Source organism: Postia placenta (genome assembly GCF_002117355.1).
Source record: "Postia placenta MAD-698-R-SB12 unplaced genomic scaffold POSPLAscaffold_1, whole genome shotgun sequence".
Classification (NCBI taxonomy): Eukaryota; Fungi; Basidiomycota; class Agaricomycetes; order Polyporales; family Adustoporiaceae; genus Rhodonia; species Rhodonia placenta.
The window spans coordinates 1,842,414-1,869,719 of NW_020169832.1; the positions used below are offsets into that span (position 1 = coordinate 1,842,414).

The 27,306-nt window shown below is 54.5% G+C and overlaps 12 protein-coding genes across 12 annotated transcripts; 5 read left to right on the forward strand and 7 right to left on the reverse strand.

The window, feature by feature from the left end:
• Nucleotides 1-1,134: 1,134 nt before the first annotated feature.
• POSPLADRAFT_1042626 (hypothetical protein) lies at nucleotides 1,135-2,221 on the reverse strand (the record flags this gene model as incomplete). Its single annotated transcript, XM_024478140.1, has 6 exons — nucleotides 1,135-1,331; nucleotides 1,389-1,414; nucleotides 1,471-1,640; nucleotides 1,696-1,778; nucleotides 1,833-1,908; nucleotides 1,973-2,221. 6 exons carry the CDS (start codon nucleotides 2,219-2,221, stop codon nucleotides 1,135-1,137), a joined length of 801 nt encoding a protein of 266 aa, XP_024344201.1.
• Nucleotides 2,222-2,464: 243 nt separating this feature from the next.
• POSPLADRAFT_1064068 (hypothetical protein) lies at nucleotides 2,465-3,552 on the forward strand (the record flags this gene model as incomplete). Its single annotated transcript, XM_024481757.1, has 5 exons — nucleotides 2,465-2,476; nucleotides 2,531-2,695; nucleotides 2,756-2,911; nucleotides 2,979-3,194; nucleotides 3,245-3,552. 5 exons carry the CDS (start codon nucleotides 2,465-2,467, stop codon nucleotides 3,428-3,430), a joined length of 735 nt encoding a protein of 244 aa, XP_024344202.1. The 3' UTR covers nucleotides 3,431-3,552.
• A 319-nt stretch (nucleotides 3,553-3,871) lies between these two features.
• Nucleotides 3,872-4,800, forward strand: POSPLADRAFT_1130294 (hypothetical protein; the record flags this gene model as incomplete). Its single annotated transcript, XM_024483938.1, has 6 exons — nucleotides 3,872-4,010; nucleotides 4,050-4,222; nucleotides 4,272-4,308; nucleotides 4,358-4,456; nucleotides 4,512-4,670; nucleotides 4,721-4,800. Coding segments are annotated over 6 exons (687 nt in total), but the record flags the coding sequence as incomplete, so codon positions are not given.
• Nucleotides 4,686-5,410, reverse strand: POSPLADRAFT_1164760 (hypothetical protein). The gene is made up of 2 exons (XM_024487844.1): nucleotides 5,084-5,410; nucleotides 4,686-5,034 (listed from the first exon to the last, which is right to left on the reverse strand). The coding sequence occupies exons 1-2, from the start codon at nucleotides 5,399-5,401 to the stop codon at nucleotides 4,978-4,980; spliced, it is 375 nt and encodes a 124-aa protein (XP_024344204.1). The 5' UTR covers nucleotides 5,402-5,410; the 3' UTR covers nucleotides 4,686-4,977.
• A 389-nt stretch (nucleotides 5,411-5,799) lies between these two features.
• POSPLADRAFT_1128795 (hypothetical protein) lies at nucleotides 5,800-7,327 on the forward strand (the record flags this gene model as incomplete). The annotated part of the gene is made up of 5 exons (XM_024483774.1): nucleotides 5,800-6,239; nucleotides 6,296-6,395; nucleotides 6,529-6,786; nucleotides 6,934-6,993; nucleotides 7,022-7,327. The coding sequence occupies 5 exons, from the start codon at nucleotides 5,800-5,802 to the stop codon at nucleotides 7,325-7,327; spliced, it is 1,164 nt and encodes a 387-aa protein (XP_024344205.1).
• Nucleotides 7,328-7,615: 288 nt separating this feature from the next.
• POSPLADRAFT_1042630 (hypothetical protein) lies at nucleotides 7,616-9,148 on the reverse strand (the record flags this gene model as incomplete). Its single annotated transcript, XM_024478141.1, has 2 exons — nucleotides 7,616-8,896; nucleotides 8,948-9,148. 2 exons carry the CDS (start codon nucleotides 9,146-9,148, stop codon nucleotides 7,616-7,618), a joined length of 1,482 nt encoding a protein of 493 aa, XP_024344206.1.
• A 615-nt stretch (nucleotides 9,149-9,763) lies between these two features.
• Nucleotides 9,764-10,868, forward strand: POSPLADRAFT_1037980 (hypothetical protein). The gene is made up of 2 exons (XM_024477304.1): nucleotides 9,764-9,991; nucleotides 10,339-10,868. The coding sequence occupies exons 1-2, from the start codon at nucleotides 9,857-9,859 to the stop codon at nucleotides 10,522-10,524; spliced, it is 321 nt and encodes a 106-aa protein (XP_024344207.1). The 5' UTR covers nucleotides 9,764-9,856; the 3' UTR covers nucleotides 10,525-10,868.
• A 194-nt stretch (nucleotides 10,869-11,062) lies between these two features.
• POSPLADRAFT_1042631 (hypothetical protein) lies at nucleotides 11,063-12,827 on the reverse strand (the record flags this gene model as incomplete). Its single annotated transcript, XM_024478142.1, has 4 exons — nucleotides 11,063-11,768; nucleotides 11,823-11,962; nucleotides 12,014-12,619; nucleotides 12,672-12,827. The coding sequence occupies 4 exons, from the start codon at nucleotides 12,825-12,827 to the stop codon at nucleotides 11,063-11,065; spliced, it is 1,608 nt and encodes a 535-aa protein (XP_024344208.1).
• Nucleotides 12,828-13,057: 230 nt separating this feature from the next.
• Nucleotides 13,058-14,950, reverse strand: POSPLADRAFT_1176223 (hypothetical protein). Its single transcript, XM_024488407.1, has 4 exons — nucleotides 14,766-14,950; nucleotides 14,563-14,705; nucleotides 14,180-14,511; nucleotides 13,058-14,118 (listed from the first exon to the last, which is right to left on the reverse strand). Exons 1-4 carry the CDS (start codon nucleotides 14,936-14,938, stop codon nucleotides 13,189-13,191), a joined length of 1,578 nt encoding a protein of 525 aa, XP_024344209.1. The 5' UTR covers nucleotides 14,939-14,950; the 3' UTR covers nucleotides 13,058-13,188.
• Nucleotides 14,951-15,251: 301 nt separating this feature from the next.
• POSPLADRAFT_1072340 (hypothetical protein) lies at nucleotides 15,252-16,637 on the reverse strand (the record flags this gene model as incomplete). Its single annotated transcript, XM_024482509.1, has 5 exons — nucleotides 16,215-16,637; nucleotides 15,932-16,122; nucleotides 15,816-15,879; nucleotides 15,647-15,760; nucleotides 15,252-15,587 (listed from the first exon to the last, which is right to left on the reverse strand). The coding sequence occupies exons 1-5, from the start codon at nucleotides 16,419-16,421 to the stop codon at nucleotides 15,252-15,254; spliced, it is 912 nt and encodes a 303-aa protein (XP_024344210.1). The 5' UTR covers nucleotides 16,422-16,637.
• A 1,185-nt stretch (nucleotides 16,638-17,822) lies between these two features.
• POSPLADRAFT_1128300 (hypothetical protein) lies at nucleotides 17,823-22,675 on the reverse strand (the record flags this gene model as incomplete). Its single annotated transcript, XM_024483725.1, has 12 exons — nucleotides 17,823-17,966; nucleotides 18,347-18,415; nucleotides 18,472-18,628; nucleotides 18,686-19,305; nucleotides 19,486-19,822; nucleotides 19,910-20,035; nucleotides 20,262-20,286; nucleotides 20,439-20,834; nucleotides 21,214-21,350; nucleotides 22,237-22,258; nucleotides 22,391-22,500; nucleotides 22,557-22,675. The coding sequence occupies 12 exons, from the start codon at nucleotides 22,673-22,675 to the stop codon at nucleotides 17,823-17,825; spliced, it is 2,262 nt and encodes a 753-aa protein (XP_024344211.1).
• A 2,158-nt stretch (nucleotides 22,676-24,833) lies between these two features.
• On the forward strand, nucleotides 24,834-26,197 carry POSPLADRAFT_1042636 (hypothetical protein; the record flags this gene model as incomplete). Its single annotated transcript, XM_024478143.1, has 4 exons — nucleotides 24,834-24,845; nucleotides 25,103-25,310; nucleotides 25,411-26,055; nucleotides 26,109-26,197. 4 exons carry the CDS (start codon nucleotides 24,834-24,836, stop codon nucleotides 26,195-26,197), a joined length of 954 nt encoding a protein of 317 aa, XP_024344212.1.
• Nucleotides 26,198-27,306: the final 1,109 nt, after the last annotated feature.

Sequence of the window (27,306 nt, forward strand, 5' to 3'; positions counted from 1 at the left end):
GCTGACCCTGGGCCGAGCTGGATCACCAAGGTCTTAGACTTGTCTCGGCATGCAACTCCTCTTTCCCCTCGTCGCGAAGAACTCATGAATACACTGCCTGTTGTAAATGCTGTGCCACCCCCGGGAGAAATATATCATCGCTTCGCCCAAAGGACTCTTGCGCAGGTCTTGGGCGGCCATTGGGAAGGATTATCAATCACGTACCGCACCGTTTTTCTGCTGAAGTAGGGTGGCTCATAAATATGTCTTTCACACAGAATCACTGACCCGACGCCGCTGGAAAGCAAGTCCTCTCTGAACGAGTGCATCTGTCCTCAGATAGAGTTCGATGTCTGGGCACCTACAAGCCCGACCAAGCACGGGTTCATGTTTGCCCGCCTTGGGTTCGATAAGAATGACTTCATTACCCCAAAGATTTGCGAGTTATTCGTCGGTTACGGAGGACTATTTACATACTGTGGACAGTACGAGGCTATACAGGTCGACGCGCTTTCCCTGGAGGAATGTAATACCCTCCCCGAAAAGGTGTGCCAAACAGTAACTCAACGTGCTGTGCCTGACTTCTCTCCCGTATGATACTAAGGTTAAGGCCGAGTGTTCAAGGCGCACGCAATCCTGGAGAAAAAGGTCCGTTACATCCATACGCACCAAATACGATGCCGGTGTTCTCCTCTTGCCCTGTGTCCTCTTGAAATGCCTCCTGTTCAATGTCAACTTCTATGAAGACCTGGTCGCCGCACAGGCAGCTGCAGTCGATGAAACGATCGTCGCCCCTCAGCAGGGTTCGAAGCGGAAACGGGAGACTACTTCCGGGGAGACCTCAGCGCCCCAAGCAACAACTGGTTGTGCAGAGGCCCCCTCAGGTTCATCCGGCAAAAGAGCCAAGACAACACCTGCACTAGATCCATCTCAGACAGCGACGAGGGAAGTTTCTCTCATCTCACTTCCTCCGCAATTGGCGGAAGCATCATCGCGCCAGGCGGAATAGGTCGCATGCCGCACATGCACATGCTTGTTGGCCGTCCCGCATTTATGATACCTCATCATGTAATTCATGCGTCATGTCTAATGTTGCGTCAGAATTTTACTGTACATTACTGCTTTTTAATGGACACCGTCGTGAGCCCAATACAGTTACTGGGCACTCGCGCTCAACAATGCAAGCGCCTGAGCCGAAGCCTCGAGTTTGCCCTTCTCAAACTTGTTCCACTGACCAAGGGCCGAGCCGACGGGGATCTCGACATCTCCACGCTTGAGGCCCTCCATGGCTTGCTTCGTGAACTCGTCGAGAGGCAACCAGAACTTGGCGAGCTTGGGGGTTGTGCCTTGGTCTGCCGTTACGTTGAAATCAGAACGAGCACTGATAGAATGTACGCAATGTCACTCACGGTCATGAAGCTCCGACTCAACCAGACTGCAGTATTTACAATCGTTAGATTTCGAGACGCTGAAACAGGCTGCTGTACTCACGGAGGGAAGACCTCCATAACTTTGATGTTAGTATCCTTGAGCTGGAGGCTCAACGAAAGGGAGAAGCTGTGAAGGGCGGCCTTTGTAGCGCAGTAGTTCGGGACCCATGGTCCAGGAATAATGGCCAGACCGGAGGTGACTGTGACGAGGAAGGAGGGGCGTCCCTCGGCCTGTCCAGAACGCGCGTTAGCTCGAACTAAAGGGTTCCGTATGGCGCATACATACACCAAGCTTCAAGAAGTGAGGAATGAAGAACCTGGTCATTCGCACGATCGAAGTGTAGTTGGTGTTCAGTTCAGTCTCGAGCTCTATATGCTGCATCAGAAAGAGCCTTGGAACTCGACACTGGCGAAAGTACGCACTGTCAAGGTCGACTTCATCTGGCTTCTTAAAGTCGAAGATGTGCTGGATGCCAGAGACAAATAGCACAGCATCAAGCTGAGGTGGACGCATATCTCTCGTTAACGCGGGGCCATTGTTAGTATATGTCTGCACTACTCACGTTGGGGAACTTGGCAATGGCGTCGTCGACTGAACGCTTGAGCGCATCGCGGTCGCCGTTCACGTCGAACTTGAGGGGCTTGAGGCGGTCGCTCGATTTAGCGAGCTCGTCGAGCCTCTCCTGCCGTCTGCCCGCGGCGATCACAGTAGGCTTGGAAGGCAGGTCATGAATGGCGAGTGCAAGAGCGCGTCCAATTCCAGAGGTCGCGCCGATAACCAGAACACACTTAGAGTCGGTGATGTTAGGCATGGTATGTGCGGGGGGTGGTTGGGATGAGGAAGAGAAGAATGAAGGATTATGCAGGCGTGCGACGTCATTTTATACTGCTCGGACTCCGAGTGGGAGTAGTTACTAGTGGCGCAAAGCAGCAGCAGCAATCAATTAATCAAACCCGATTCAGATGACAGCAACATATAACCTTACGTTATCTCCATTAGCATGGCCCTCCCACACGCGTGGTTCATCCGCTACCTCCTACCTTTGCCGCTAGCCATGAACATCATCGTTAGTTCCCTCCATCACCGCTCCTGTCTAAAGTATGACTACTGATGGCTATAGGAAACGCTTTTCGGCCGTACAGTCACTCCTGCGGAGCGGCTTCGGCAGCACCAGCGCGCCCTCGCGAAGGCGCAGCGCGAGCTCGACCGCGAGCGCACAAAGCTCGAGCAGCAGGAGAAGAAACTCATCATGGACATAAAGAAGAGTGCAAAGGCCGGTCAACTGGTGCGTATTATCCCGCCTACAGTGTCTTCTAAGTACTCATGGTGCTCTCATGAACGCTAGAACGCGTGCAAGGTCATGGCGAAAGACCTCGTCCGCACACGCCGCTACGTCCAGAAATTCTATCAGATGCGGACACAGCTTCAGGCCGTCGGCCTGCGGATACAGACCCTACGGAGTAATCAACAGATGGCTGAGGCTATGCGAGGCGCAACGCGGGTGAGTGCTCACCCATCCTGACAATGATGAGTATGCGACTGACTGCGATCATGTCGTGGTGTGCCAGGCTATGGGGGCCATGAACCGCGGCCTCAACCTGCCGCAGATACAGCGTATCATGCACGAGTTCGAGAGAGAAAGCGCGACCATGGACATGAAGGAGGAGATGATGTCTGACGCGGTCGACGATGTCATGGACGATGATTTGGAGGACGAGGAGATGGAGGGCGACAACATCCTCAAACAGGTCCTCGACGAGATCGGCGTTGATCTGTCCCAGCAGGTGAGCGGCTTTCTCTGATGATGGTGTACATGCTCTGATGTCGCGTTCAGCTCTCAGATGCGCCGACAGGTCTCGCAGTCAGCTCGTCACTCACAGAGCCACGGCAGGCGGTTGCCCTGGGTGATGCATCTGGGCCACCGCACCCGAGTGGGGGAGATAGTGGTAGTAGTCCAGGAGGCGGTATGTCAGACGAAGATGCTCTCCAAGCCCGGCTGGATGCTCTGCGGCGAGGCTGAGTGTCGAATTCAAGTAAATCTGTTGGCAATTGAGTGCTGTATACCTTCGTCCTTCATCCTGTTGTCCTGTATTGTTCTTCCCTATCTCACATCAATGTCTACAACTGTACGGGTTGAGGAGGGCACGATGCGACCTCGACTGAAGCCATAGTACTTACGATCGCGAGTGTCTCCAGATCTAATCTAATCTAGGTACTCACCCATGGCTCCGCATCCGATCATCTCGTTAGTCGCCGCCACCATGAGCACATCCACTCTTCCCGAGACAAGCACAGACGTCCTGAATGAACCCAGCAGCTCAGCCGCAGATGGCACATACCATACATCCCAAATAGTAGACGAAGATGCTGGCATCGAGGATGAGGCGTGGGTTAAGGTGAGACGGTCCTTAAATGCTGTCAGACTGTGTACTTACGCAGGCCGGATGCTACCCGCATTGTCCAGAAATGCCTCGCAGACGCAGATGAGCTGAAGCAAGAAGGGAACGAGCACTTTCGCGCGAAACGGTGGGAGGAGGCGCTAGCATCGTACAGGGCGGGGCTTGGCCGCCTACCAAAGCGGAAAGCCGCAAGCAGTGGTGGTCCGTCTTCGCAAGACAAGGGGAAGGGCAGGGATGAAGGCCCTCCAGACTCTGATGAAGATGCGGAAGGCGTATCGGAAGGTCCCGCGCCGGCGCAAGGGGACGTTGCGCCAGAGGCAGCAGCGGAGCAGCCACCGAGCGAACTGGAGCTCGAGTGCGCGAAAGCCCGTGCGGTCATGAACGCCAACATCGGTGCATGTTATGTCAAACTCGTGAGTGTACGCTGCGTGATTCCCAGTTCCTGCTGAAGATGTTGTGCAGGGGGAACACAAGGAGGTAGTGGCGGCATGTACTCAAGGTAGGCCGGTTCGTCTTGCCGCACGTTCCTCACTAACGAGCCGCTCTAGCACTCATTGACGACCCGACATATGTGAAAGCACTACAAAGACGGGCTGCTTCTAACGAGCAGCTGAACACATGGTCCTCACTCAGCAGTGCACAAGAAGGTTCGTGCCGCGGTTGTATGCCACAGGAGCTTATCAAGACCGAGCTGTAACACAGACTACAACAAGCTGCTCGAGATCCTGCCACCGTCGTCCCCACAGCTTCCAGAAATTAGGCGGTCGTTAGCGTCTCTGAAGCCTCGGGTGGAAGCAGCGCAGAAGGAGGAGACCGCCGAGATGGTTGACAAGCTGAAGGGTCTAGGGAACAATATTCTAGGTACGCTGAAAAAGTATATCGCGCGTGCATATTATTCACGACATGCACAGGACGATTTGGCCTGTCTACAGACAACTTCCAGTTTGTACCCAATGGGCAAGGCGGTTATTCTATGAACTTTGTCAGATAGACAGATATCTGCAAATGGAGCCGCCGGTTCCAGTCCGTATGAGGAGGGGGGCCAGCTTGTCGTATAGCATACTGCAAGAACTGGTACGCCTGCATGTCCCGTCGAACGAGCTCGCGGGATAATGTGGCAGGGTGAGGCGTGTAGATATGCTGACCTGGGTAGCACACATTCACACGCTTAGTCGATATAGCTGAAGTTGCTTCGGAATATAGTGAATTGCGACAGAGGCCAGACCTGGAAACCACATGAGATCTCTTGCAATATAGGGATATTCTTTACTCACCCTCGCCACTAGGCGTCCCTTGATGAGTGCCATCGAGACAGGTCCGTACACCCTTGAATCGCGAGATGCAGCAGCATTGTCGCCAATGAGCCAGACGTGGTTCTTGGGTACCACGACATGTTCAGTAGACGGTGCTAGCGTACCCGTTGGGTCGACGCAAACGACGTCTCCCGGGAGGCCGATGAGCCGCTTGCAGACGAGCCGAGTGGGGTCCAAGGGAGAGACGTAGGTGACGAGGTCACCGCGAGAAAGCCGGTCGGGCGTAATCATCCTGTTCTCCCAGACTACCTCGCCCGTAACGCTCATGGTAGGCAGCATGGACGGACCGTCGACCTGCGCATGCGCACAGGTTCGTGAGCCAATATCCGATGACGAGAGAATCGACGCACAAAAGCCACCCAGCCAATTTTGTCGGCAAAGAGATGTGCTGCACACACGAAGTTGATGACCTGTGTGAATGCTCAGAAGTGCGGCACAAGTGTAGACACTGTACGGACATGGAGAGTCGAGAGGGTGGCAGTCTTGGCCATGTTGCGCCATGGCTTGTCCTGCGCGCGGCGCGCAAAGTCGCGCAATGCGTTGGCGAAACGCACGCCGGACATGAGAAGGACTTGCGGAGTGTAAACTTGGCCCTACGCCTGGCGCATGACGGAGGCTGCAGAAGTTGTGATCGACGCGCTCCGGATCAATCTGACTTTGATCTCGCATTGACCACCATGTCTTCCTTCAAGAGGAGGGCGTCCTCTACACAACCGCCCCCTCTTTCCGGCACTCGCATCTCTCCCGGTTCCACTTCTACCATCACCACGTCCACTGGTATCCCCTCCCTCGACGACATCCTCGGCGGCGGCCTGCCTCTGTCATGTTCTCTTCTCGTGCTCGCACCGGACACTCACTCGGCGTATGGGGAGCTAGTACAGAAGTACTTCATATCACAAGGCCTCGTGTCTGGTCACAAGTTATGCGTTGTAGACGACGATGCTAGGGATATACTGGCGGAATGCATGTGGGTGCCCGGAGGAGCTCCGTCCGCCTCCACCAACGCTGCTGAAGATGAGGAGGACGAAAAGGCCGCTCAGCACGACACAAAGATCAAAATCGCATGGCGCTATGAGCAGATGAAGCAGTTCCAGACGACCGTGCCAACTTCAAACCAGTATGTCGTAAGTTTCCCCTCTGCGTCGCCCAGTCAGGGACTCATCCTGATCTAAGGTCCTCTGAAGACTACTGCCGTGTGTTCGATTTGACGTGCCGAATACCGGACACGATCGTGCAGTCCGCAATCAAGGCCGGACAACTAGATGAGATTCCCGTAACCACGGATGCTGCGGACGTTTCGCCATGTCGAAGTGTCCTAGTCCATCTCGAAAAGATCCTGGCGAACCACACACAAGAGTCATCGTCCGGCTCGCCAGGTCCGATCCGGATTTGCATCCCATTCTTAGGCTCGTCAGCATGGGGCGACGTCCTGCCCCAGGTCAGTCCTGAGCCCTGTCGATCGTGAACACAGTGCATATCACGGTTACAACAGGAAATTTGCCACTTCCTCTTCTCGCTTCGTGGGCTATTGCGCCGCTACCCCAGCGCCTGTGCATCCATCTCACTCCCCCCTCGCATGTGCACTGATGCATGGGGTGGGCCGGGCTGGGTCCAAAAGCTGGGCTGGCTCACCGACGCCTGCATCACTCTCGCAGCATTCACCGGTAAGTCTCGCACGCCACCACTCTCTCCAGCCCCTCACACCCACTGCCCGTCCCAGCCGACCCTTCCCTCACCGCCATGTTTTCCTCGCACCACGGGCTCGTGCACATCCACACACTCCCCGCGCCGCACACGCTGCTCCCGCCGAGCGACCGCTTCTCGACGCTGCGCGGGCTCTCGGCCTCGGGCGAGAACAACCTCGCGTTCAAGTGCATGCGCAAGCGCCTCATCTTCGAGACGCTGCATCTCGATCTCGAGGGCGGCGTCGGCGAGCGGCGGACGACGCCCTCCGCGAACGCCATAGCTCTCGACGATGTCGCCCCTGTGCGCAGCCATGTATATGGGCATGCGGATGGAGATCAGACTGCTGCACCAACTGCCAGAGCTGCTGTGCACGTCGAAATCGAGCAGGCCTCAGCCACTACCGCCGCGCTGAGCATAACAGATGTGCCGTCTGAGAGAACGGCGACGGGCGGTAAGAAGACGAAGGTGAAGAAAAAGGTCGCGTTTATGTCGGACCGGCCAGATTTGTACGATTTTTAAATAACGAGAATCATCAATTCATTGTACTTCGACCTGTGTCGTGAGAGTACGAGTAGGCATATGAAGGGTCCGTAGCTTGTGATATATTGCGCAGTGATAGCAATGGTCTTCAAAGCTTCAGCATAGCAGGAAAGCAACAAGTCCTATTCAAAAGCATAGTGATGACGGTAAACGTTCTCTCGCACCTATTCACACCTATTGAATTAACTACAAAGTCAGTGAGACGAAGGATTATCCTGCATACTGCACTTACGAAGCGCATATACGATGTCCAGGAACCCAAATGGCTCATTCACTGTGGTGCATGGAGCCATTCGCATGAGTGAAGAAGTATTCACTTTCGTCCACGCTTGGCAACTGCCTGCACTCCTCCAGCACCTCCCGCAATGGCGCCAGGTACGCCTCATCGTCCTCGCTCTCGCTCTCGCTTTCGTCGTCCTCCTCTTCCAGCGGCAGCGTGCCCAGTAACGCGCCCGTACAGTCCTCCAGGCGTATTCCCTGCCTGGCGCACTGGTCCCACCAGCGCTCCCAGCGCTCGTACGCGTCGCCCTGCGGCCCGTCGGCGGCCTCGAGGTCCCTCAGCAAAGTGCGGTTCAGCACACGCACACGCTGCAGGCGGGGGAAGTCGCGCTTCGTGAGCGCTGCGAAGTTGCGGTCGTTGCGGCGCTGCACGAGCAGCGTGGCGAGCGGGTCGATCGCGAGGTGCTTCGCGGCGTCGCCGACGTCGAACGCGTGCAGTAGCTGGTGGCACCCGATCGTGGTGATGTGCTCGTGCGGGCGGTGCACAAGCGTGCCCCCGACACCCGTGATGTCGTACGTGCTCGCGATGCGCCAGTCGGGGTTGAATGCGAAGGTGGTGAGGTTCGGGCAGAGGTCGAGGATCGTAGCGACGTCAAGCGCGGGAACGCAGTTAATATCAAGATACGTGAGGTCGTCGCCGTGGTGGGTCAGGAACTCGATGATGTCTGGCAGGTCATCACGGAAGCTGAGGAAATCGAGAGAGAGGCTGCGTAGGGCGGGTAGCTTCCACCCTGTCGCTTGCTCGAGGAACTCCTGGAACGGCCCGCGCAGCTGTAGCTGCTCGAGGGAGTTCAAGGTCAATGTGACCGCCGACGTGGATCCCAGCCGGATGTTTTCTGATGATACTCCTTCAAATTGAAAATGCACGGAGACGAGTGCGGGCAGGGAGTCTAGCATGAGGATGGCCTTAGCTATGCCTGAGGTGGGGATATAGAGCTGCAGAGTGCGTAGGTTGCGAGGACAGTACGTGCATAGTGCATCGACCACAGCGGCGAGAGAATTGGAGAACGACCAGGTAACAATAAATGCCTCGAGATTAGGGCAATGCCGGATGATAGACACAAGGGCATCCTGAGTTTCTTCCAGAGTCGACCCGTGTCCGGCATAAAAGCGAGCGATGTGCAACCTTTTGGCGCGACGTCCGAGGGAGTTGTCTGCGTCAAGTATGACGCGTAATTGTTGAAATCGTGACGGGTCGCCGAAGAGGAAGCATCGGAACAAGAATTCCGTACCAAGGTCTCTCCAAGCCCTGCAGGTAGATACAATCGCCTAAATACAATTTAGTATTCGAGGGAAAGGGCCACCAGGATACACGCATACCTTCTTGGTTGCAAAGCTCTTTCTATGCATTATTTCGATGAGATCGTTGGGCGCTCTGAGCGTCCAGCCATCACTCATGACCCTCTTCGACCAGGACGATTCGGTCATGGACGTCGGCAGCGCGTAGTCAAATAAGGGCTCATCTTCTGCAGCATAGTGGAATATCTGCAGCCACAGTTCTGGAGGGAGTTCATAAGGCATTGCGTTGTATCTCCTGCCCAGCCACTTTGAGTCGTTTGGTTCAAGTTCGAACCTGATCGGTCGATCTCAGATCATTGTCGCGTCATATCACGTGCCATCTTTCTTCAGTATGGGCGCTTGTCACCTTATTATGTCTTGAAGCACTGTACCAGCTTGTTATATCGACCGCCACTCCTTGGTTCTAGCCATCATCACCCTCAGAGGGCATATTCCTTCCTGGAGACATTTGTTCTACCTTCTACCGTAAATTGCGGAAGTATCTGCATACTTGCACAGAATAATGCACCAAGCTCTCTTGATCTACGACATCTTCGTCATCATTTTGTCCCACATTGGAGGATCAGATCGATTCCCCCGAAAATCCATTCAATTGAAGGCTCTCGCAAGACTAGCACGATGTTGCCGCTTGTTCACAGATCCTGCCCTCGACGAGCTATGGAAACGGCAGATCTCCCTCTTCCCATTGTTCAGGGTAATCCCATCGTTTCAAGAGACTGGCGGATCATATGTAAGAAAACTCACTATATATCCTAAGTGTGAGCTGACTGAGCCGGGTAATGCCAGTCGTTTGATCGCCCTATCGGCGACCAGGATTGGGAGCGCTTCAAGTATTATGCAAAGCGGATCCAAACCCTCGTATATCAGCAGCACAGTCGAATACATCCGTCGGCGTATTCCCGTCTGCGAGAACGTCTCGGATACTCTTCTATGTTTCCCTCATTACGCAACCTCCAATGGCGACAAGCAGCCCATGTTGACGACCTATCCCCTATGCTGTTTTCTCCATCCCTGCGGAGCATTGCGATCTCCTTAGTGCAGTCAGGTGCGGGAGTTTTTGAGGATGTCTGCGATCCAGAAATATGCGAAAACCATTCAGTCAAAAGCTTCCTCGACATGGCTCTAGCTCACTCGCCTGGAGTGGAACGCTTGATCTTCGACGGACCTTGTCCGTCAAGCTGGGCAGTTTGCATCCAAGGCCTTACGTCCCTTCAACATCTGACACTCGGAGGGCTGATTGATGTCAGTCATGTAATTGGGCTGTCAAATTTCCCATTACTTGCTGGTCTTAGCGTCACTGTCGGCGGAGAAATCACATGCGGAAAATGGACAGGATTTAACAGCTTGCAATCCTTAGTGGTCTCAGGAGATGTATCTGCAGTCGCCTGCGTTCTGGAGAGCGTGGAGTCGAGACTTTTGCGATCAGTCACTATCACGTCCATGTCACCGTACTTACCTTCAGACTGCTCGACCTGCATGGCCCTATTATCTCGGCCACATTTCCAACCCTGCTTGCAGCGGGTACATTTGCGCCTAGCCCTTACTACCAACAATGGCGATACACCTCCCCTTATGGACGTAATCCGGCCTCTCCTTGAGGTGAACCTCTTACGAGACGTAAGCTTCGACTTTAACGATCCTGTGTACTGCGATGATTCCGACATGACGGCGATGGCGTCTGCCTGGCCGCATTTACGACGCCTCCACGTCTGGCACCGTTCCCCAGGACGTGAATCTTACTCGCCAACAGTGGAGTCGCTGTACTCCTTTGCATCGCGCTGCCTCGAGCTCCGTGACCTGTCCATAACTATGAATGCCCAATCAGTATCCAGTCTGGGTAATATCAAAATCCCTCCACATCTCTTGCAAGCCTTGCGATTCCTCGGGGACGTCAAGATACAGGACGTCGAAGCTACCGCATCTTTCATTCGCCAGCTATTCCCGCACCTACGACTCTTTCAAGCAAACGCATGGGATACGGGCATGAGTGACATGTGGTCAGACGTAGCTGCTCGTATTGTGGCTCCGAGACGTTCCGGTGTAAATATGAACACGCAGAGGATCCCTCAGAAGCGGGACAGACGATGAATCTACTATAAGGGCTCAGATGATCAGTAGTACGCATCAGCCGGAGATCTAGTGGTCTCCGGCCTTCCCCTCTGGTCTCCGCGTCTTGAACATGCCTCTCTCCTTCACATGTTCCACGATGTCTTTTATACGCTGGCGTATTTCAGCGGCTAGTCCGGGACTATCGTATGTCTGATGCCTCCCTATGTAACCGTTCAATCTAGATGACAATGCAGAGCGATGAATGATTTTGACTGTACCAATGATAGCCCAATTTCGTGTGCTGGGAATCCGCAAAGTCTCGCATTCGACCTTCCATCCGCAGTACAGACTCAAAGAGGCGACCCAGATGCGATACATTGAGTAGGAGCTTGCGTTGCTTCCGTCGCCCCCCAGGTTCAGACTCGATACAAAGTCCTCGTCGGCTACAGGATAGTTAGGAGTGCTCGAGCGCTCATAGCGCTCGTCGAACGTCCATGCGCAGCAAGGGATTGAGAGGTACCCGGATGCTGAACATAGCGTCGAAAGTACTGGGACCCACGGCGTAAGTTCGTCGGCGTGATTGCCAATAATGAACACGCCAGGGCGCAGGTACGGGTGGTCCTCCACGGAAGAGGACGGTCCAACTAAGGTTGTAGGATCCAGTGCTTCAACCCGTAGGTGCGCCTGAGTGGATTCCGGGTAGTGAGTCCATGAGGTGCGCGCCCTTAGGTCTATACCATGTCCGGGGTATCCTTCTTCCACCAGAATATGTGTAAGAAGGCCGTTCCCACACCTGGAAACATTATGGATGAATGTTATTATTATGGCAGGATTGGGAGGAACCTACCCTAAGTCCAAGAATCCTGCTGGGGGACGAGGCCACTGCTTCCATGGCTCTGTCTCGAACGTGGCGTTCGCTGTGTGCTCCACAGGGTCCTCATACGTGTCTTTCCACAAGAGCATTAAGAAAGTAGCGATGCCGATATCCTATATGACACGTCATCAATTCATGTTGATATAATAAGTTCCATCACTTGCCTCGAAGACGTGTTTAAGTGGATCGGTGACTTCCTGCCATGTGCCGACCAGGTGCTTGTGCCGCTCACGCATAATCAAATAGAGGTCCTGGTAGGCCTCTCGGGGGACAATACAGTCGTGCAGAACGCGCTTTTTGTAATTTGTCATGGCGCCCCACCCATATCTATGCAACATCTCCAGAAGAGCTAGGCATGTTCGGTATAGCCTAGAGTTAGGATCTGTCGGTGTGCCTGGCAAGGGGACCACCTCAATTCGCAAGATCGGTGTGTCACCAGAGATAAAACGGAAGGCGAGATAGGAGACTGCGGGATGGTAGTACGGGAGGACCTCTCCTGGATTGACAATGGGTGTGAGGACTAGGGTCGAGGGTGTTTGGTCGTGCTCGTCCGTAGATGCATACAAGGTGCAATGCTGCTCCAAACCAGTGTCGCGCCCTGGTCGACGCGGTAGGAGTTTCCTATGAATATTGCGAATCGGGCGTAGACCACGGAGAATGGGAATGGTCTCCGGGAAGGCCGATGTCGTCTCAGACACAATCTCCGAGCGCAGAATCAACGTGGAGTTATACTCTGGGTGATGAATGAGCTGCGACACCGCGATCTCAAACTACAGTCCTGTCCATGAAACGCTTGGTACTCATTTTTTGCGACGCACTCACCAGCTCGAGTGGAAAATTAGCAGGAGACCAGATGAGGGGCGTCCATATGATCTCAGGCTGTTGGTGCACAGATAGAAGGGGCGGGCATGACTGCAGAGTTGCAGGCTCACAGGTTGACGGATTAAAACGAGGTCGCGCCAGATTTCGTTGAGCCATTTGGTGTCTCAGAGTATCTCACCGTTGACGGTGAAATTGCGGAGTGTGGGAACGCGTGCGTGAGATTGAGCCCGGTATATCGCAATGACACGGTCTGGTGCGGTCGATGATGGAAGTGGTCAAGACGCGTTTCGCGGTAAGCGCGAGAATGTGGATCATTATGGGTCCACGCTCGGAGCCGTGATGCGGTGATCGCTATTTAGGCTTTTGGCTCCACTTCGTTTTCGTTGATTGGACAACACAAATATCATACCGAAGCATCGTACACCATATCGTACACTTGAAAAGTAAGCACAAACTATACATTCAGATTCAGGGGGTATCCAGCAAGACCCTGTCCATTGTAATCCGTATCTTCGGGTTACACACCTCCCGAGGGGAACTCCTCGTAGGGGGGCAGATCGTCCTCCTTCGAAGGTCCACCGTCGGCATTGTTATCCACACCACCTCCTGCTGCCAGTACTTTCTCCCTTTCCTCTCTCTCCAGACGCTTCTTCTCATCTGCTGCCGACTCCCATTTCTCCGACTTCTCCGGAGCCGGGTCAGCCGAGGATCCAGGCATGACCCCGTAGCTCGGAAGTGCATCCGAACCTCGAGTCAACGTGGGCGATGACGACTTCAGATCAAGCAGTGAGCCACTTGACGGCCCAGGGCCTTCTGACCCAGCCGACTTGGGCACGCCAGTCTCGGCGACCGTGGGAGTCACGGAAGGGATTTTCACGGTAGGATCGGTGGGATTGGGTGCAACGACGGGAGGAGGCAAAGACGAACTGATAGGAATAGGTGCAGGGGCCTGGTTCAGGGAAGCTGGGTTCAAGGGAGGGGAGCGCGACCCAACGGGCGGAGGAGACGCAAGGATAGTCGGCGAGGTGCGTTGCGTAATAGGTGAGGAATACCCTACAGATCCTTGCGTTGCGTGAGAAATCGAGGACGATCTGCTAGCGCTTTGGGACGGTGCAGGTGGGAGAGCGCTGCCGGTCCCAGTGGGGGGCGGCGTAAGCGGGATGTTAGGCTGTACTGAGTCTCCGACTGGGGTAATGCGTGAAAGCTCCTTCGCATGCGTCTCGCCGAAACTGCGTGTGTCCGACCGACTGAGGTCCTTAGAGACAGGGGACCGAAGGGGCAGATTAATGTCACCAGGCTTGTAGTTGTCGAGAGCCTCTTGAAGCGTTGCACGCACTGAGGCAGTAATGTCGGCACCGTGGTACTGCTTGTCGGAGGGAGGAATGGCGGGCAGCGCGGTTATCACTGCGTTGGCTCCTTGCGAGAGGAGAATGAGCTTCTCGGCGTACTGGTTGAACGAGGAATCGTGAGTTCGCTTGCAGACTAAAGAAATTAGCGCATACACACACCTCTCGGACGGCCTGCCACTTCATCTGCTCGCTCTCCCTAACGGCCTTCCTCTTCAACAGCGCAATCTCTTTCTCCAGGGGTTCGTCATTGATCTGCGCGTGCTGCAGCTGCTGCCTGAGCTCTGCTAGCCTCGGTTCGTTTCCTCGCTGTTGTTCGTGCTCGACGCGTCCGATCTGATTGTGCAAAGCGGCGCGGGCGTTGCGACGAGGAGCGAGCGCGGTCTCAGCATCGCGCAGAGCCTTGAAAGGCGCACGCGATGCGTCATAGCGCGTGGCAAGCGTATGCGCCAGGGCGCCCTCGACGTAGTTGATCCAGGCTAGGCGATCAGTCACTGCCGCCACAATGAGCGCAAGACGATGAAAGTGGCAGCGTCAGAACGCACCATCCCTGATGTCCGGATCTTCGTTCTGGCCCCAAGTATAAAGCTCCTTGCTGTGTGCGTGCGAGTCGGTCGAAAGACTGTCCAAGTCGAGCGCGACACCCTTCTGAGTCGTGATGATCTTCTGCACCGGTGTCGTATTACTTCTGGGACAATCAGGACATAATCAGCGACTGATCAGCATCTCATATCCTCGCCACACGCACGAATACTGTTGTTGGAATGTACGCAGCTGGTGGTGGATGGACTCTACCGCATGCGACTTCAGGATTCCGCCTTGAGGGCCCCCTGTGGCATCGCCTGATTGCCCAGGATTGAAGCCAGCAGATCGGAGCGCATTCTGCGCCTTTCCCGTTATCGAGGAGAGAAAATCAGACATGGTTGAGGGGGGGTAAAAGGAACAAGTGCGGCAGACATCATGTCGGCGAATTGCTTTTGTAGATGGTCGCCATCAGGTGCGCAGCGGTACGTCATCGCCACCCTCACTGGACAATCTCACAGCCGCCCGCAGCCCTCCACAGCCTCGAAAATGAAAATGATTTCGAAATACACAACATACGCGCCGTGGAGTGGCGACGGCAGATTAATGTACTCGAGAGCTATACAGCGGCGAGAGAGTAAATAGACATGTTATAAATGACCGATAGTGCGAAGGACAAGCACGCCCCGTCTCCGGCGTCCCCAGAAACATATTAGACAACAATCTTCCTGCCCGACTGTTTCCCTTTCTTCTCCGAGTCCTTGTGTGACTGAAACTCTACCTCCGTCGCTAGAGGGCCAGACAGCTTCTGCGAGTCTGAATATCCTAACACGTTCATCTTGAAATGTCGCCCAACCGACTCGATCCGCTCGCGCAGCTTGTCATCATCACCGCCTGCTCCTGTCGGCGCAATGCGTGTCCATATGGACAGTCGGTAGAACTGCGGCCGCGTGGAAACAATGACACCAGTGATCAACGACTGGGAAGGCGTTTCTGCGTCCGGGTTTGACAACAAAGGATCGAATGTCTCGCCAATGGCGGCCAGCATCTGTGTCGTGAACACAATAAGTTTACTGCGGTGCCTTGTGCAGGGTTCAGGGTCCGCACCGTATACAGCCACATTCTGTCGACATTGTTTCGGTTCTTGTCTTTCGGAAGCTGAATGCTCCACTTGCCCCCGTTTTTGTTGGCCTCGTCCTCCCAGGCAGGAATGATACCCTCCTACGACTGGCGTCAATATCTCAACCTGAAAAAGTGAATTGTGGGACGTGCGCACCTTGAAGAGGTAGTAGTTCGCCTTTTGCGGCAGTTGTGATGGAGGAACAATGTTGTTGTACAATCTATGAAGTAACGCTGAGTGCCTCTTTGCAAACCACGCAGGTCCATACTTACCCCCAGAACTCTTCAACGCTATCAAAACTAATCACTCGTTTGATATCCTCCATCCAGCCTTGTGCTGCCGCAGCACCGGGGGTTTGGAGTAGGGGGGTCTGAGGAAATGACGACATGGGAGTCTGGGGAAGGTTGCGGCCTTTTGTTGCGGGGGAATCAAACCAGAGGGTCCATGGTGAGTAGAGAGGATGCTACGAATGACCCGGTCAGTATGAACGTCATATGGCCATACCCACAGAGAGAACGGTTCTTCCCGTTAAAAGCAGTCAATCATGATGCTCACCTTGACATTAAAGTTGGTTGGGTCATTGAAGACCGTGCGGATGTTCTCTGCTTGCTGCTGCATGTCTACCTCCTGGATCTCGCCAGGCTCTGCCTCGTCGCCATTCGCCCTTCCGTTCTCTTTAATCTCATTCTCAGCCAACGCGGCATTGATGGCCGCTTGCGAGGCCTGAAGAGCGGGCGCGGGCAGACCAGATACAGAGGACATTGTGCAAGAAGGTATAATACGAGTGGCGGGGAGACAATGGCGGTGTATTGCGACGATGTCAATCGATTGCTCTGGGTAACAAGGAAGTCTCGACTCGTCTAGAGCAAGTTGTCTTCCCAAGGAATGAATAGCCGACTAGCAGGGATGGAAAGAGAGCTGCGATTGCAGGTCTGGGACTGTAGCGAGGAGACTGTATGTGTACAGGAAAGATGGTTGTGGTCGTTTGTAATGAGCAGTTATGAATCTTTGACTCGGCGAACACTATTGGCTCCTCCTTTGCCTTTTCTCGTTACTGATCGGTGCCGACTCGGCGACCCACGTGATCGTGACGTTTGCGTGCGGCCCGTCCGGCACGGCTCGACGATGATTGAATCCTGCTCAGGGTGCAAGTCAGCTCTTGGATGCATTCTTGGGCTGCACACTTGTTCTTAGGACCCGCAAAATATAAGACAATCATACTAGAGCGCTATGTTTTCTAGCGCCGTTCTTCGCGGTCAGCGTGAAGAATTGAACTGCACCAAGAGGCATGAGCAGGTGTTGCTAGCAGTGACATCTCGTGAGCGGAACGTCTCGCGCAAAATGCTTCTCACTGAATTCCCATCTCTCAACGATACAAGGACCGCTTCTTCTACACAGTAGAATTCTCACAGATGGCGTCATGATTGTGCAGTGCAGGCCGAGCAACACACTCCTTGACGCCATCGTACACGTACGGAGATGTACATGTATGGAACATCTCCGAAGGGCCCTGCATCGGTTACCCTGGCGTGCCTGAGGCCGCGGATTTATACGGAGACGAGGAGTGTCAAGTACACATTTGTCCCATTGGTAGCCCTCTGAGCAGACCCTTCATGTAGTTCATGCCGGGCGTGCTTGTCCGAATATGTATGATCTCGCAAGTCCCAGCAGAAGAGAAGATCCAACGCCACGCGAATGTCTCCATTGCGCAGGCCGCCCATGCGGCGACCTAACTGTGTGAAGCCCTCCTCGGGGGAAGCAATACGCCGGAGTCGGCGCGTCCATGTGCACGGCCACCCTCCGAGGTGCACATGGAGTCAATGGCCAGGAACGCCCCGCGTTCTTTCGAACCCACGAATACCGCCACCCTCTCCCTGTCCCGCGGAATTTCCAGACCTGAAGAGGATTCCATTTAATTTAGCCTTTTTGCCGTGCTCGCCGCCGGCTCATCTCGTCCAATCTCCAGGATCTCGCCCGACTGACAGGCTTCGGCAGCGCTTCTGATCCAGTTTGTCTCCAAATCTGACCTTCCACCGACGACCGATCTTGTGAACTCGCCTCATCTGACATGGTCTCACATGATCTTCCCAACCAAGTGCAGAAGTTCGCTTACCGTTTTCGGTGCGTCTGTCCATTGTGGCGCAACGCAGGAGCTTAATCGCTCTAGTTCCGAAGGTCGTTGCGGCTATCCAGTTCAGAGACATACAAACGGATCGTCGAGAAGGTCGGCCGTGGACCGAATCTCGTACCGGAGGTCTCTGTAGACGAGATTCGCGTATATAGCGTTTTGAAGACACTGCATGCAAGCTGGACAGATTGCATACATTAGTACAGGGACACAGGACTACACTATGACACGATGATGACGCCAGAGGCCGGCCCCCGAACGGCGCATGCGACAAGATTATTCCTACAAGATACAGATGCGCCCGTGAAACCATGAACAAAACAGACCCCGACGATGAATTATGATGACTGTAACTAAGACCCTTTCGACACAGAAAAGACTGTCCGATTGCAGAAGGTATGGGTTAAGATGCTGGAACTAACAGGAATGTCGACGACCTTGCGCATGCATTGGTAGCATCGTGTGGTTATTTGAGTTTTGACTGTATAGCATATCCCGCAATGCCTGACTCTGTTACGCGTTAGTCACAGCTTCGAGGCAGTGCCAGAAATGGGCTTACTGCACGGCTCAATTCAAGACGCTTCAGTTTCAAGTCGGCTGCATCCTGGTGGAGGCCAGCAACCATGCTCTGTACATTTAGACAAGTCAGTATTCCTTCCTGATCATCTTCAGTAAAATGCTAACCTTCGCTGTCTTGCAATTGAGCCCACAGAAGGGATTGATGGACTCATATGGCACAGGATAGAGTGAGAGACGCATGAGTTGCTCGTGCAGACGATCGACATGTGCTTCCAGACTCGCAGTATAGGTGGTCCGACGCTGCGGAGCACCGATTGTCGATCTGCAAGGAGGCAAATATCGGTCAGCATCGAATCGCAACACGAGTGGATCGATCTACATTTCTTGCGGAGTGAAAAGCGCCTTCTCGTGTGCGTGATTCCAAATTTTGCGCCGCTTCGTGCTCTCTCGCCGGGTATACAGGCGGGCATACGGGTGGCCAACGTCCGCACGCGAAGTGCCCGCCGAGGGACGGGCCACAGGCGAAGCGGGCGAAACCAAGGAGCGGACATGCGGCCTGGATGATGTGCTCCGACCATACTGAGGCGTGGGTGGCGGGAAGCGATAGTCTGAGTCTGGAGTCGGCTCAGGGATGGTAATGCCCAAGCCATGCGTAGCGGCAGCTACGGGGGACAAGGAGCCTGACTTCGAAGGCGGTGCGCCAGGAAACTGGACAAGCGAGAGACTTTGCAGGTGCGCCTGTACCCCGACGGGCGATGACGAGTACAAATCCGAGAAGTACTCGCTCTCGGTCGGCGAGGACGAGTATTGCGACATGCCGCTGCCTGGGAAGGCATTGGAGACAAGCTTCAGGTCGAGCGGAGCCGGCGTATGGTAAGTGGGCTCATGATCTGCCGGAAGATCATGGGGCGAGGGCGAGTCGGAGACGTCGCTATCAGGATACTGCAGGTCGACGGGGAAGGAGGGTGAGAGTGCTGGAGGGGTGGAAGCAACATGGATCTGCAACTCGGTGATAGCGTCGGGTGACATTGTGGGGATGGGTGGGGGCGGTGCCGCGACTGCTGGTCTGAGTCAAATATACGGACTCGGGGCGCGAAGCGGGAGCGGGGGCTGATCGTCAAACGCAGATCGTCGAAGGACTTAAGTAGAGATGGGCAGCGACGTGCCGAATGGGCACACGCGATCTCGGCCGAGCCAGTGGGTGGGGCGAAGAAGACGAGCGCGTTGCTTCTTGTGGCGGGAGACGCGAGCGCCGACTTGTCGGTCGCCCGTCTGGGTTATAGTGCTTGGAAGGTGCGGGGCAGCTGGATCTTCTCCGCCAGGCGTGATGCCCAGGCGGGGTCCGTCTCCGCCCACGTCGCTCGCTCCTTGCTGCGTTAAGGTTGACCCGATCGAGGTCTTCCCCTTCACCTGCACCATGTCACAGCTCGGACCCAATACCAGGCGATGGTTTTTTCTACTCCATCGGTCACCACTGACGCACACACTAACGCCCCCACGCGCGTGCCACAGCGCCCTGCACGCTAGAGCACGTCGGCATCTATTAATTGATTCACACCGCCAATATCCCGGACGCAATCGCTTGGATGGCCGCGTGGCGTACCCGTTCAACTGCTCCCCCTTACAACCGGCCGCTCCCAGTGCCGCGGGCCCCAAAAACAAGGTATTGAGTTCTGTCAATGGCACGTCTATGCGCGCTGATTGGATACCCGGTCCCGCGGCACTGGGACTGCTCCTTGATCAGGCTATCGGCGGTCCAGAACGTCACCGTTTGGGCGGTTCTCCTGCTTTACTTGTCTGCTCAGGAGGATCATCGCGCCCTACGTGGAGCTCTCACGCTGCGATCGGCCCTTCGTCCGCGCCACGAGCACACAGTCCCTGTGCTACGGGCAAACCATGTTCGAATTTGCCTACATTGCTTTGAAACTCGCCGACGACTATGGTGGCTGTCTTACCTGCTACTCGAATTTTGCAAGCAGGCTGTAAGAAACGGACAGTGTCGTCAAGGGCCCGCATGCAGTCCTCGGCATGAGTTTCCAACACCACGCCTCGTGTGTATCAGGGTGCACCGGGCGCAGTAGTGGGCCTGGAGACCTGAATACGTGTACGCATGAACCTTGGGAGATTCTTACTCATCTGCACCCGCCAGGTCCACGGGTCTAAACGCAATAAATGATGGCACGGCTGTCCCCGAGCTAGTCCAGCCGCAAGCTCGTGCTCGTCTGCGACGGGAACGGCGAACGCACTGGGCGTGCGTGACGGTGCGTCCTGGAAGCCCCGCCAACTCAAAGGGTGGACGGGCGGATAATGCGCCGTGTCAAGAAACTTGAGGGTGCCCGAGTAGGCCGACTGCAAGAGAGGCGCTGGATATGGCTTGATTCGGGTGGGGCATAACGGTGAGGAGGTGTGCTGGATCTTGGTTGGTGACGCCGCATCTTCGATGATGGGATCTTCTGGGCGCGCCTCCCAGAAGCGGCCCCCAGCTTGCCCACTCGTCACATCCCATCCCGTTTGGGCAGTCCTAGTTCCTAACCAGCCATGCTCTCGGTCACACTATACTGGCCACTCACTCGTCTCTCCATTCCGTCTGATACATATCTCCGCCGCCCGTGCTATGGCGCTGCATATAAGCACCACCGTCGTGCATTTCCCGGTCCTCCTAACCTCGCCCCACAGCATGGAATACTACACTGAATCCTCGGAGCGCTACTCTTACGCTGATTCTCCTCTCACCATGCACCCGGCATCAACGGTAGGACACCGTCCCGTCAATCCTATCTTAACATGTCTTGAATAACTTTGGTATACCAGACAGATTCCTACCCGGCGCATAATATGGGCGCGCACGTCCCTTCCGTGCCGTATTCGTTCCATTACGACTACTCCGTCCTCAACCAGTATGCATACCCTCAGTCTGCATACGATCATCAAGGGCCTCCTGATGACTACTCTTACCCTCCTGGTACTTCGAACCCTCCATCGCAAATGCCCTCCGCCCCATATGCGCAAGAGACGCCTCTTCATGCGCCAGTCCCCATGTCTCGCTACTCGACGCTCATCATGCAGCAGTCCGTCTCTCCGCATTCTCCTGTATTTCCTCCAGTCTCTGGCCAAGAGCACGCGTCTCCCTATTCTCAACATGATTCCAACGCGTCCAGCAACCTCGCACAGCAGCCCATCGAGCTGCCCACCCTCCCATCCTTCAATGCGGCAGCGTCGACATGTCCTTCGACGGACTCGCTAGTGTATTTCGGCAATGCGCCGCGAGCCACTCTCCCCACTCCATCGGATCTCTTGAACGAAGACGATGCACAGGGAGAAAGCGGGGCCACCACCGCTAGTACTAGTGCAGTCATGAAGAGCGAGTCTCGACAGTCAACAGAATCGCAAAGTCTTCCTATGAAGCGGAAGGCGAGCAAGCCAGGCTCGAGTCATAACAACACTGACAACAATAATGGCGCAACGAAACCTCAAGAGACACAACGCAAGGCCTACTTCCGCGCCGTTGCAGAAGCTATCGGCTTTACGCCAACGAATCCGTATGTTGCCTGTCTCCTGGGCCTTTTACGTGTCACGGACTGAACTCGCGCGCCCATCAGAGACACAATCTCGTCACATGACAAAAAGCGTCACTATCTGGAATGCGTTGAGCAGTACGTGGACTGGTTGCACGAGCAGATACGCATCCTTGGAGAGGAGCCAGTGCCCTTTGAACGAGTCAACAAATATCCTGGTCTCAGCCATCAGTCCATCCGGGTCAGTGGCATTGATGTCGTCGATTCGTTCGATATTGATGGGGATGTGTGCAACAGATTCTGCTCGTACACATGGAAGACGAAATTCGAAAGCTGAACCAGCAGACGCTAGAAGAAGAGCAAGAAGTACGGCTTCTTCCATTCAATATTCCTTGATCTTGATCGTTAAATTTACATTCCGTACGCAGTTCCTGAGGCTGCAAATGCAAGTTTCGATGCAGCTAGCTTCAGCAGAGGCTCATCAGGGTCGGCGACATTCCATCGCGACCGTGCCCGACTCTGCCTCATCGCAACCGTTCCTCCAGCCTGCCCCTACACTCTCATCGCACCTTCGGTATTGAGCCGAGCGTCCCAGACCTTACGAATGATTTCCCGAAGTATATTATCACTGTGTTTTTGAAATTTCGGTGGTCTGTTCTTTTCTGTTCGGATCGTCACACTGCAGACAGCAGTGCGCAGCATGGAAGTCGATCGTGCAAAGCTGATCGACGGTACTTGTTCGGGTAAAGGTCCGAAGTGCCTGCGTCGCGGACTTGTCTTGGACGATGTGTCCGTGCGAATACCAGCGGCGAGGGCAATCTCCGAGGGTCCTGGATCCTGACAGCCAGGGTCATGGTGATGTCGGGCTTACTATGTTTGTTGTGCTTTCAAATGTTTGTAAGTTGAGTGCCATTACTCCATATGGTATACTTCGCTACCGGATCGGCGTGTAACTCCATACGGCATAAGATTGGAAATAAATCAGACCCCCTTCACCTCGAACCTACCGCTGTGACGCGCTATCGCACATACTTGCGATCGTGGCATGCCTTCGGGCGGGATGAGCCCAGCGTCATTGATCACTGTTTTCGGCCGAATGATACGACAGTGTTATTGCATCAGAGCAGTGCAGCGTCAGTTCGAAGTATGTGCGTTTGTATGATACGGCATGATTTGATATATATATGATCAAGTTCGTTTGACCATTGTACAACCGATCCACCGTGTTACTACTGGCTACATAAGGCAGATTTATATCCTCACCGTCGTAACACTCTGCAGGTTTTTAATGTGGCTTCCGTGCTTTCGTGATTTTATGCGGCTGACGCTACTCTGTGGACGACATGCTTTTTAGAAAGTAAGCACCCACTCGCGAGGAGAAAATGACAAGCAGCGGGGACGGCCGGTAAAGACGCGCTCGTGCGTGAGACCGGTACCTACATTAATTATGTGCGATACTCAAGCCTTCCATCAAGACAAGTGGCAGTGACGCCTTACGTGCGTGTGCGTCCTAGTCTAGGGAGAGTGGAGCAGCTGTGTGTCAAGTCAATGACAAATGCATCCCTTGAAGCTGATGCCGGGATTGCTGGCGTGCGATTCGACGAACCCAGTCTCCAGAGCCGCAGCACCTTCAGCACCAAGCCGCCACGGGGTCCGACTGTCGTAATGGTTGTTGATGGACCACAACGCCAGGCGATATAGAGGCCTTGGAGAAAAGCCTGGGTATCAATGGTGGACGGCTATAAGTAATTCTCGCGTAGCGTTATCAGGCGTCTTGCACAAAGACACGCACCAGCGATATGAGGAAATACGAATGCAGATCCCTTGGGTGTTTGGACCGAGTGACCTGCATTGGGAACCTGTTCTGAGGCCTGTCTCACGTTTCACTCGGACACCATAATGGTGCTGATTCCTGAGGTACAGCCTTTCGACTATCAGGCTGGGCCCCGAGATGGACGGCCAGGTGAGAGTGTCGGAGATTACGTTCTTGCAGATGGGCCATGAAACCCCTGTTTACTAGCCTAAGATAGCTAGGGAAAGCCTTTCGTTGCTGAACGAACGGTTGAACAGTAAGCCGACAAGTGGTGGGCGGCTAGTCATATCTCGTGCATTGTTGATCGCCCGTCAGCTTGCCATCATTGAGTCGAAAGTATCCCTCACCAAATTCGAGGGTCCCCGAGGCCGAGCGAGTCGCCATCAAATTGATCTCGAAGTGAGAAAAAGGACTGAGATGAAATGGCAATTCCTTTGTAATTCGCTGCCCTCGTGGTACGTCCCCACGACCTTGCGATACATTGCTGCGCACCCAAGGCCGTCATCGAGGAGATCTTAGAGCCTCCGCGGAGACGAAATGCGGAGGGGCCAGATGGAAAAGTCAGGTCGACTACGTCTGTGCCTGATGAATTGAACCATCCGGAGTGTTTCTCTGCCGCACCTCGCGCTGTTATCGGCTCGTTAAACGTCAACTCACATACTTCGTATTGGCCTGCCTGCCTGTACTCCTCGCTGGAAACATCAGCATCAGTACACTCTGCAGGACCGCACACAACTCGGTTTTCAGCTTGACGTTGGCATTGATGCGAGACTGTCTGGCGCGTCAGATTGACTTGCCCGTACCGAGTGCTGCTGGATCTCTGTTGGTGGCAAGATTACGGGAGGAGCCAGGAATCTGACTTTGTGATTGCGCGGGCGGGTGCTGGCATGAGGCGTAAGTGTTGGGGAGTTCTTTGCCAAAAACGCAAAAACTGACCATCCTTCCACAGAGAAGATCGGTACGGATCTATAGTTCGATAAAGACGTCTGTTCTCGATGCTGATGGCCTGCGTGTGTCCACAGCTCGCGAAGGTAAATGTAAAGACTCTCAGGAGGGACCCGCGTGAGTACGATCAGCTGCACACAAGCAATGGGCAGAGAAAATAAATTGAAACAGGATAATTGGATTCCGAGAGAGCTTCCTCCATGACACTTGACAGTTAATATTGAAACAGAGGCGGACAAATTGTCGGGGACATCATGGCCGGATCTGTAAGTATTGCCAGTGTCTCTATTCGATTACCAGACTACTTCAAATATGTGAATCCTAGATCAGTCAACAGTCAGCTCGCCGTGGAGGGATTTCACTGGACGCGCGAAACCAAAGCAAACCGATTATTCCCCGCACATGAAGGCCGAAAATAGCTCACAATCATGGAGACGCATATTCCACATGCTACGGTGTTCACAATAGTAGCAGTATTTACGGTTTCTTTCACAGGTAATTTGATTTCCGAACGATTAAAGAGGCTGTGGGAGCGAAGCGCCTCAAAAAGACGGATGTTCGCGCATGTTATGGTGTTACAACACAGAGGTTCTCCGAATGCCAAGCGTTGACCTCGACCTTTGAAAATTTGAACTTGCGAGAACTTGCAAGGTTACCTGTGTGGGCGCCCGGTGTGCACTGTGTGGGTGTCATCAAAAGTGGCGGCCCGAATCTTCCCACGGTGCATCGAGGTAGGCGCGCCCCTATCGTCCGCCACTTCTATCTCTGGTACCATTGCCGCCTCTCTTTCACTCTTCTATTGTTCTATCGCGTGCCAAAATACATATCCAGCTATGGACACGGGCGACTTGGAAACATATCAGGTCCAGCTCTCACAGGTCGAGCTTGCCCTCGCCTCGGACCCTGCCAATCCCGAGCTGTCATCTCTGCGCTCTGAGCTCAAAGAGCTCATTGAACTCACACAAGCAGCACTCGCCCAGCAAGAAGCAGCCGCATCTTCCTCAAAGGCCGAGTCATCACGGAAACACGCCGCGGCCGTGACCGCGACCCGTACGTGGTCTGCGGGCGACGAATGTCTGGCGAAATACTCTGGCGACGGCCAGTTTTACCCCGCGCGAATCACGTCCGTGGGGGGTTCGGCGGACAACCGCGCATACAGCGTCATGTTCAAGGGGTACAACAGCACGGAGCTGGTCAATGCCTCGCAGCTGAAGGCGCTGCCCGCAAACCACCAGTCCGCGGGGCCATCCGCGGCGGGCAAGCGCAAGCTGAGCAAGGTGGAGGAGGAGGAGCGGGAGCGGAAGAAAAAGAAGAACGAGAAGAAGCTCGAGGTCAAGGCGGCCAAGGCGAAGGAACAGACGGAAAAACAGGCGAGCTGGCAAAAGTTCGCGAAGAAGTCGGAGAAGAAGGGCATACACATCGCAGGCGTGTCGGGCACGAGCATCTTCAAGACGCCAGACAATCCGCTAGGGAAAGGTGCGTGCGCTACGTCCGTGCTATGGATGCTGGCCAATGGAGCGTGCTTGTAGTTGGCGTCACCGGCAGCGGGAAGGGGATGACGGAGGTGATTGCACGGCACAAACATAAGTTTGAGGCCAAGGACGACCCGAACGCGTGAGGTGGAGTACGTGTATTCATCTCAACCTGACGTCATTGTGCTCAAGTTGACCGCAGGATGTGCTGCATACGTCGTTCAATTTGCTGTACCTTGGAACTTGTATGATAACGGTAACTCTGCTTGATGTGGCAGGTCCGCGATACATTGCAATAAATTTGCTCAAGATCAAGCGCGGCTCTACGCTGCTTTCTGTCAGACATTGCACGGTGCTATTTTCCCTCTGTTTCTAGACTCATGTCTCAACGTTTTCCCCTCTTCCCCGACAAGTAGGCCCAGGGTGACGTGATACCGCCTCCGAGCACTTGGAGAACGATGTATTGACCATCGCGGCGTACGTTCCAAAGTGTCTCACTAGTCTATACTGGACTAATACACCGTCGGTTGATGTCGGTGCCTGGAGCTCGGAGCGCTACTAATGTGCGCACAGCTCGCTGACGCGCGCCTACTGTAGTACGGATTATCTTCACCCCGCACATAATGCGCATTGCACACGCAAGCTGAAGGAAGGACATCCATCACCAATGTGCTGCCACTATGACGTATACGTGGCTCAGTCGCCGCGCGCGATCCGGTTGTCTTGTGTGCGCGATCTTTGAGAGGGTTTGGCTGGATTGTACGTGCACCTCGTTGGTTTTTGACGCACGCGACGAAAGTTTCGCCGGTAAACTTAGATCTACCTGGCCACTACACTGATGTAAGCAGGCTGATGCACGATCGAGTTGTAGGATGCATGGAAGCCGCTTGTAGAAAGGGCCAGGGGTTGACAGCGAATTTGCCTCTACTCGCGTCGGAGATACCGCCGGTACATCGTACTTGCAAGGCTAGGTGAGCTCGATGGGTGGTGGAATCTACCGACCGACCTCGACCAGATGTGGCGAGAGATTGGGAATGTCGTCGGTGTCACGATGGTCTAGGCCTCCCTGAGTTCATTTCGATTGATTGCTCGTCCCAATCCGTCTGCGGGGATGCCGAAAGTGCCTGGTCGATCAGGTCACTATATCGTACCTCATGCTGGGGCTGCCCTCCAGGACTTGGCTAGTGACTAGTGACTGGCTACGTCACTCGCGAGGTGGGGACACTCATCTCTGCGACGATCGATGCCGTATACG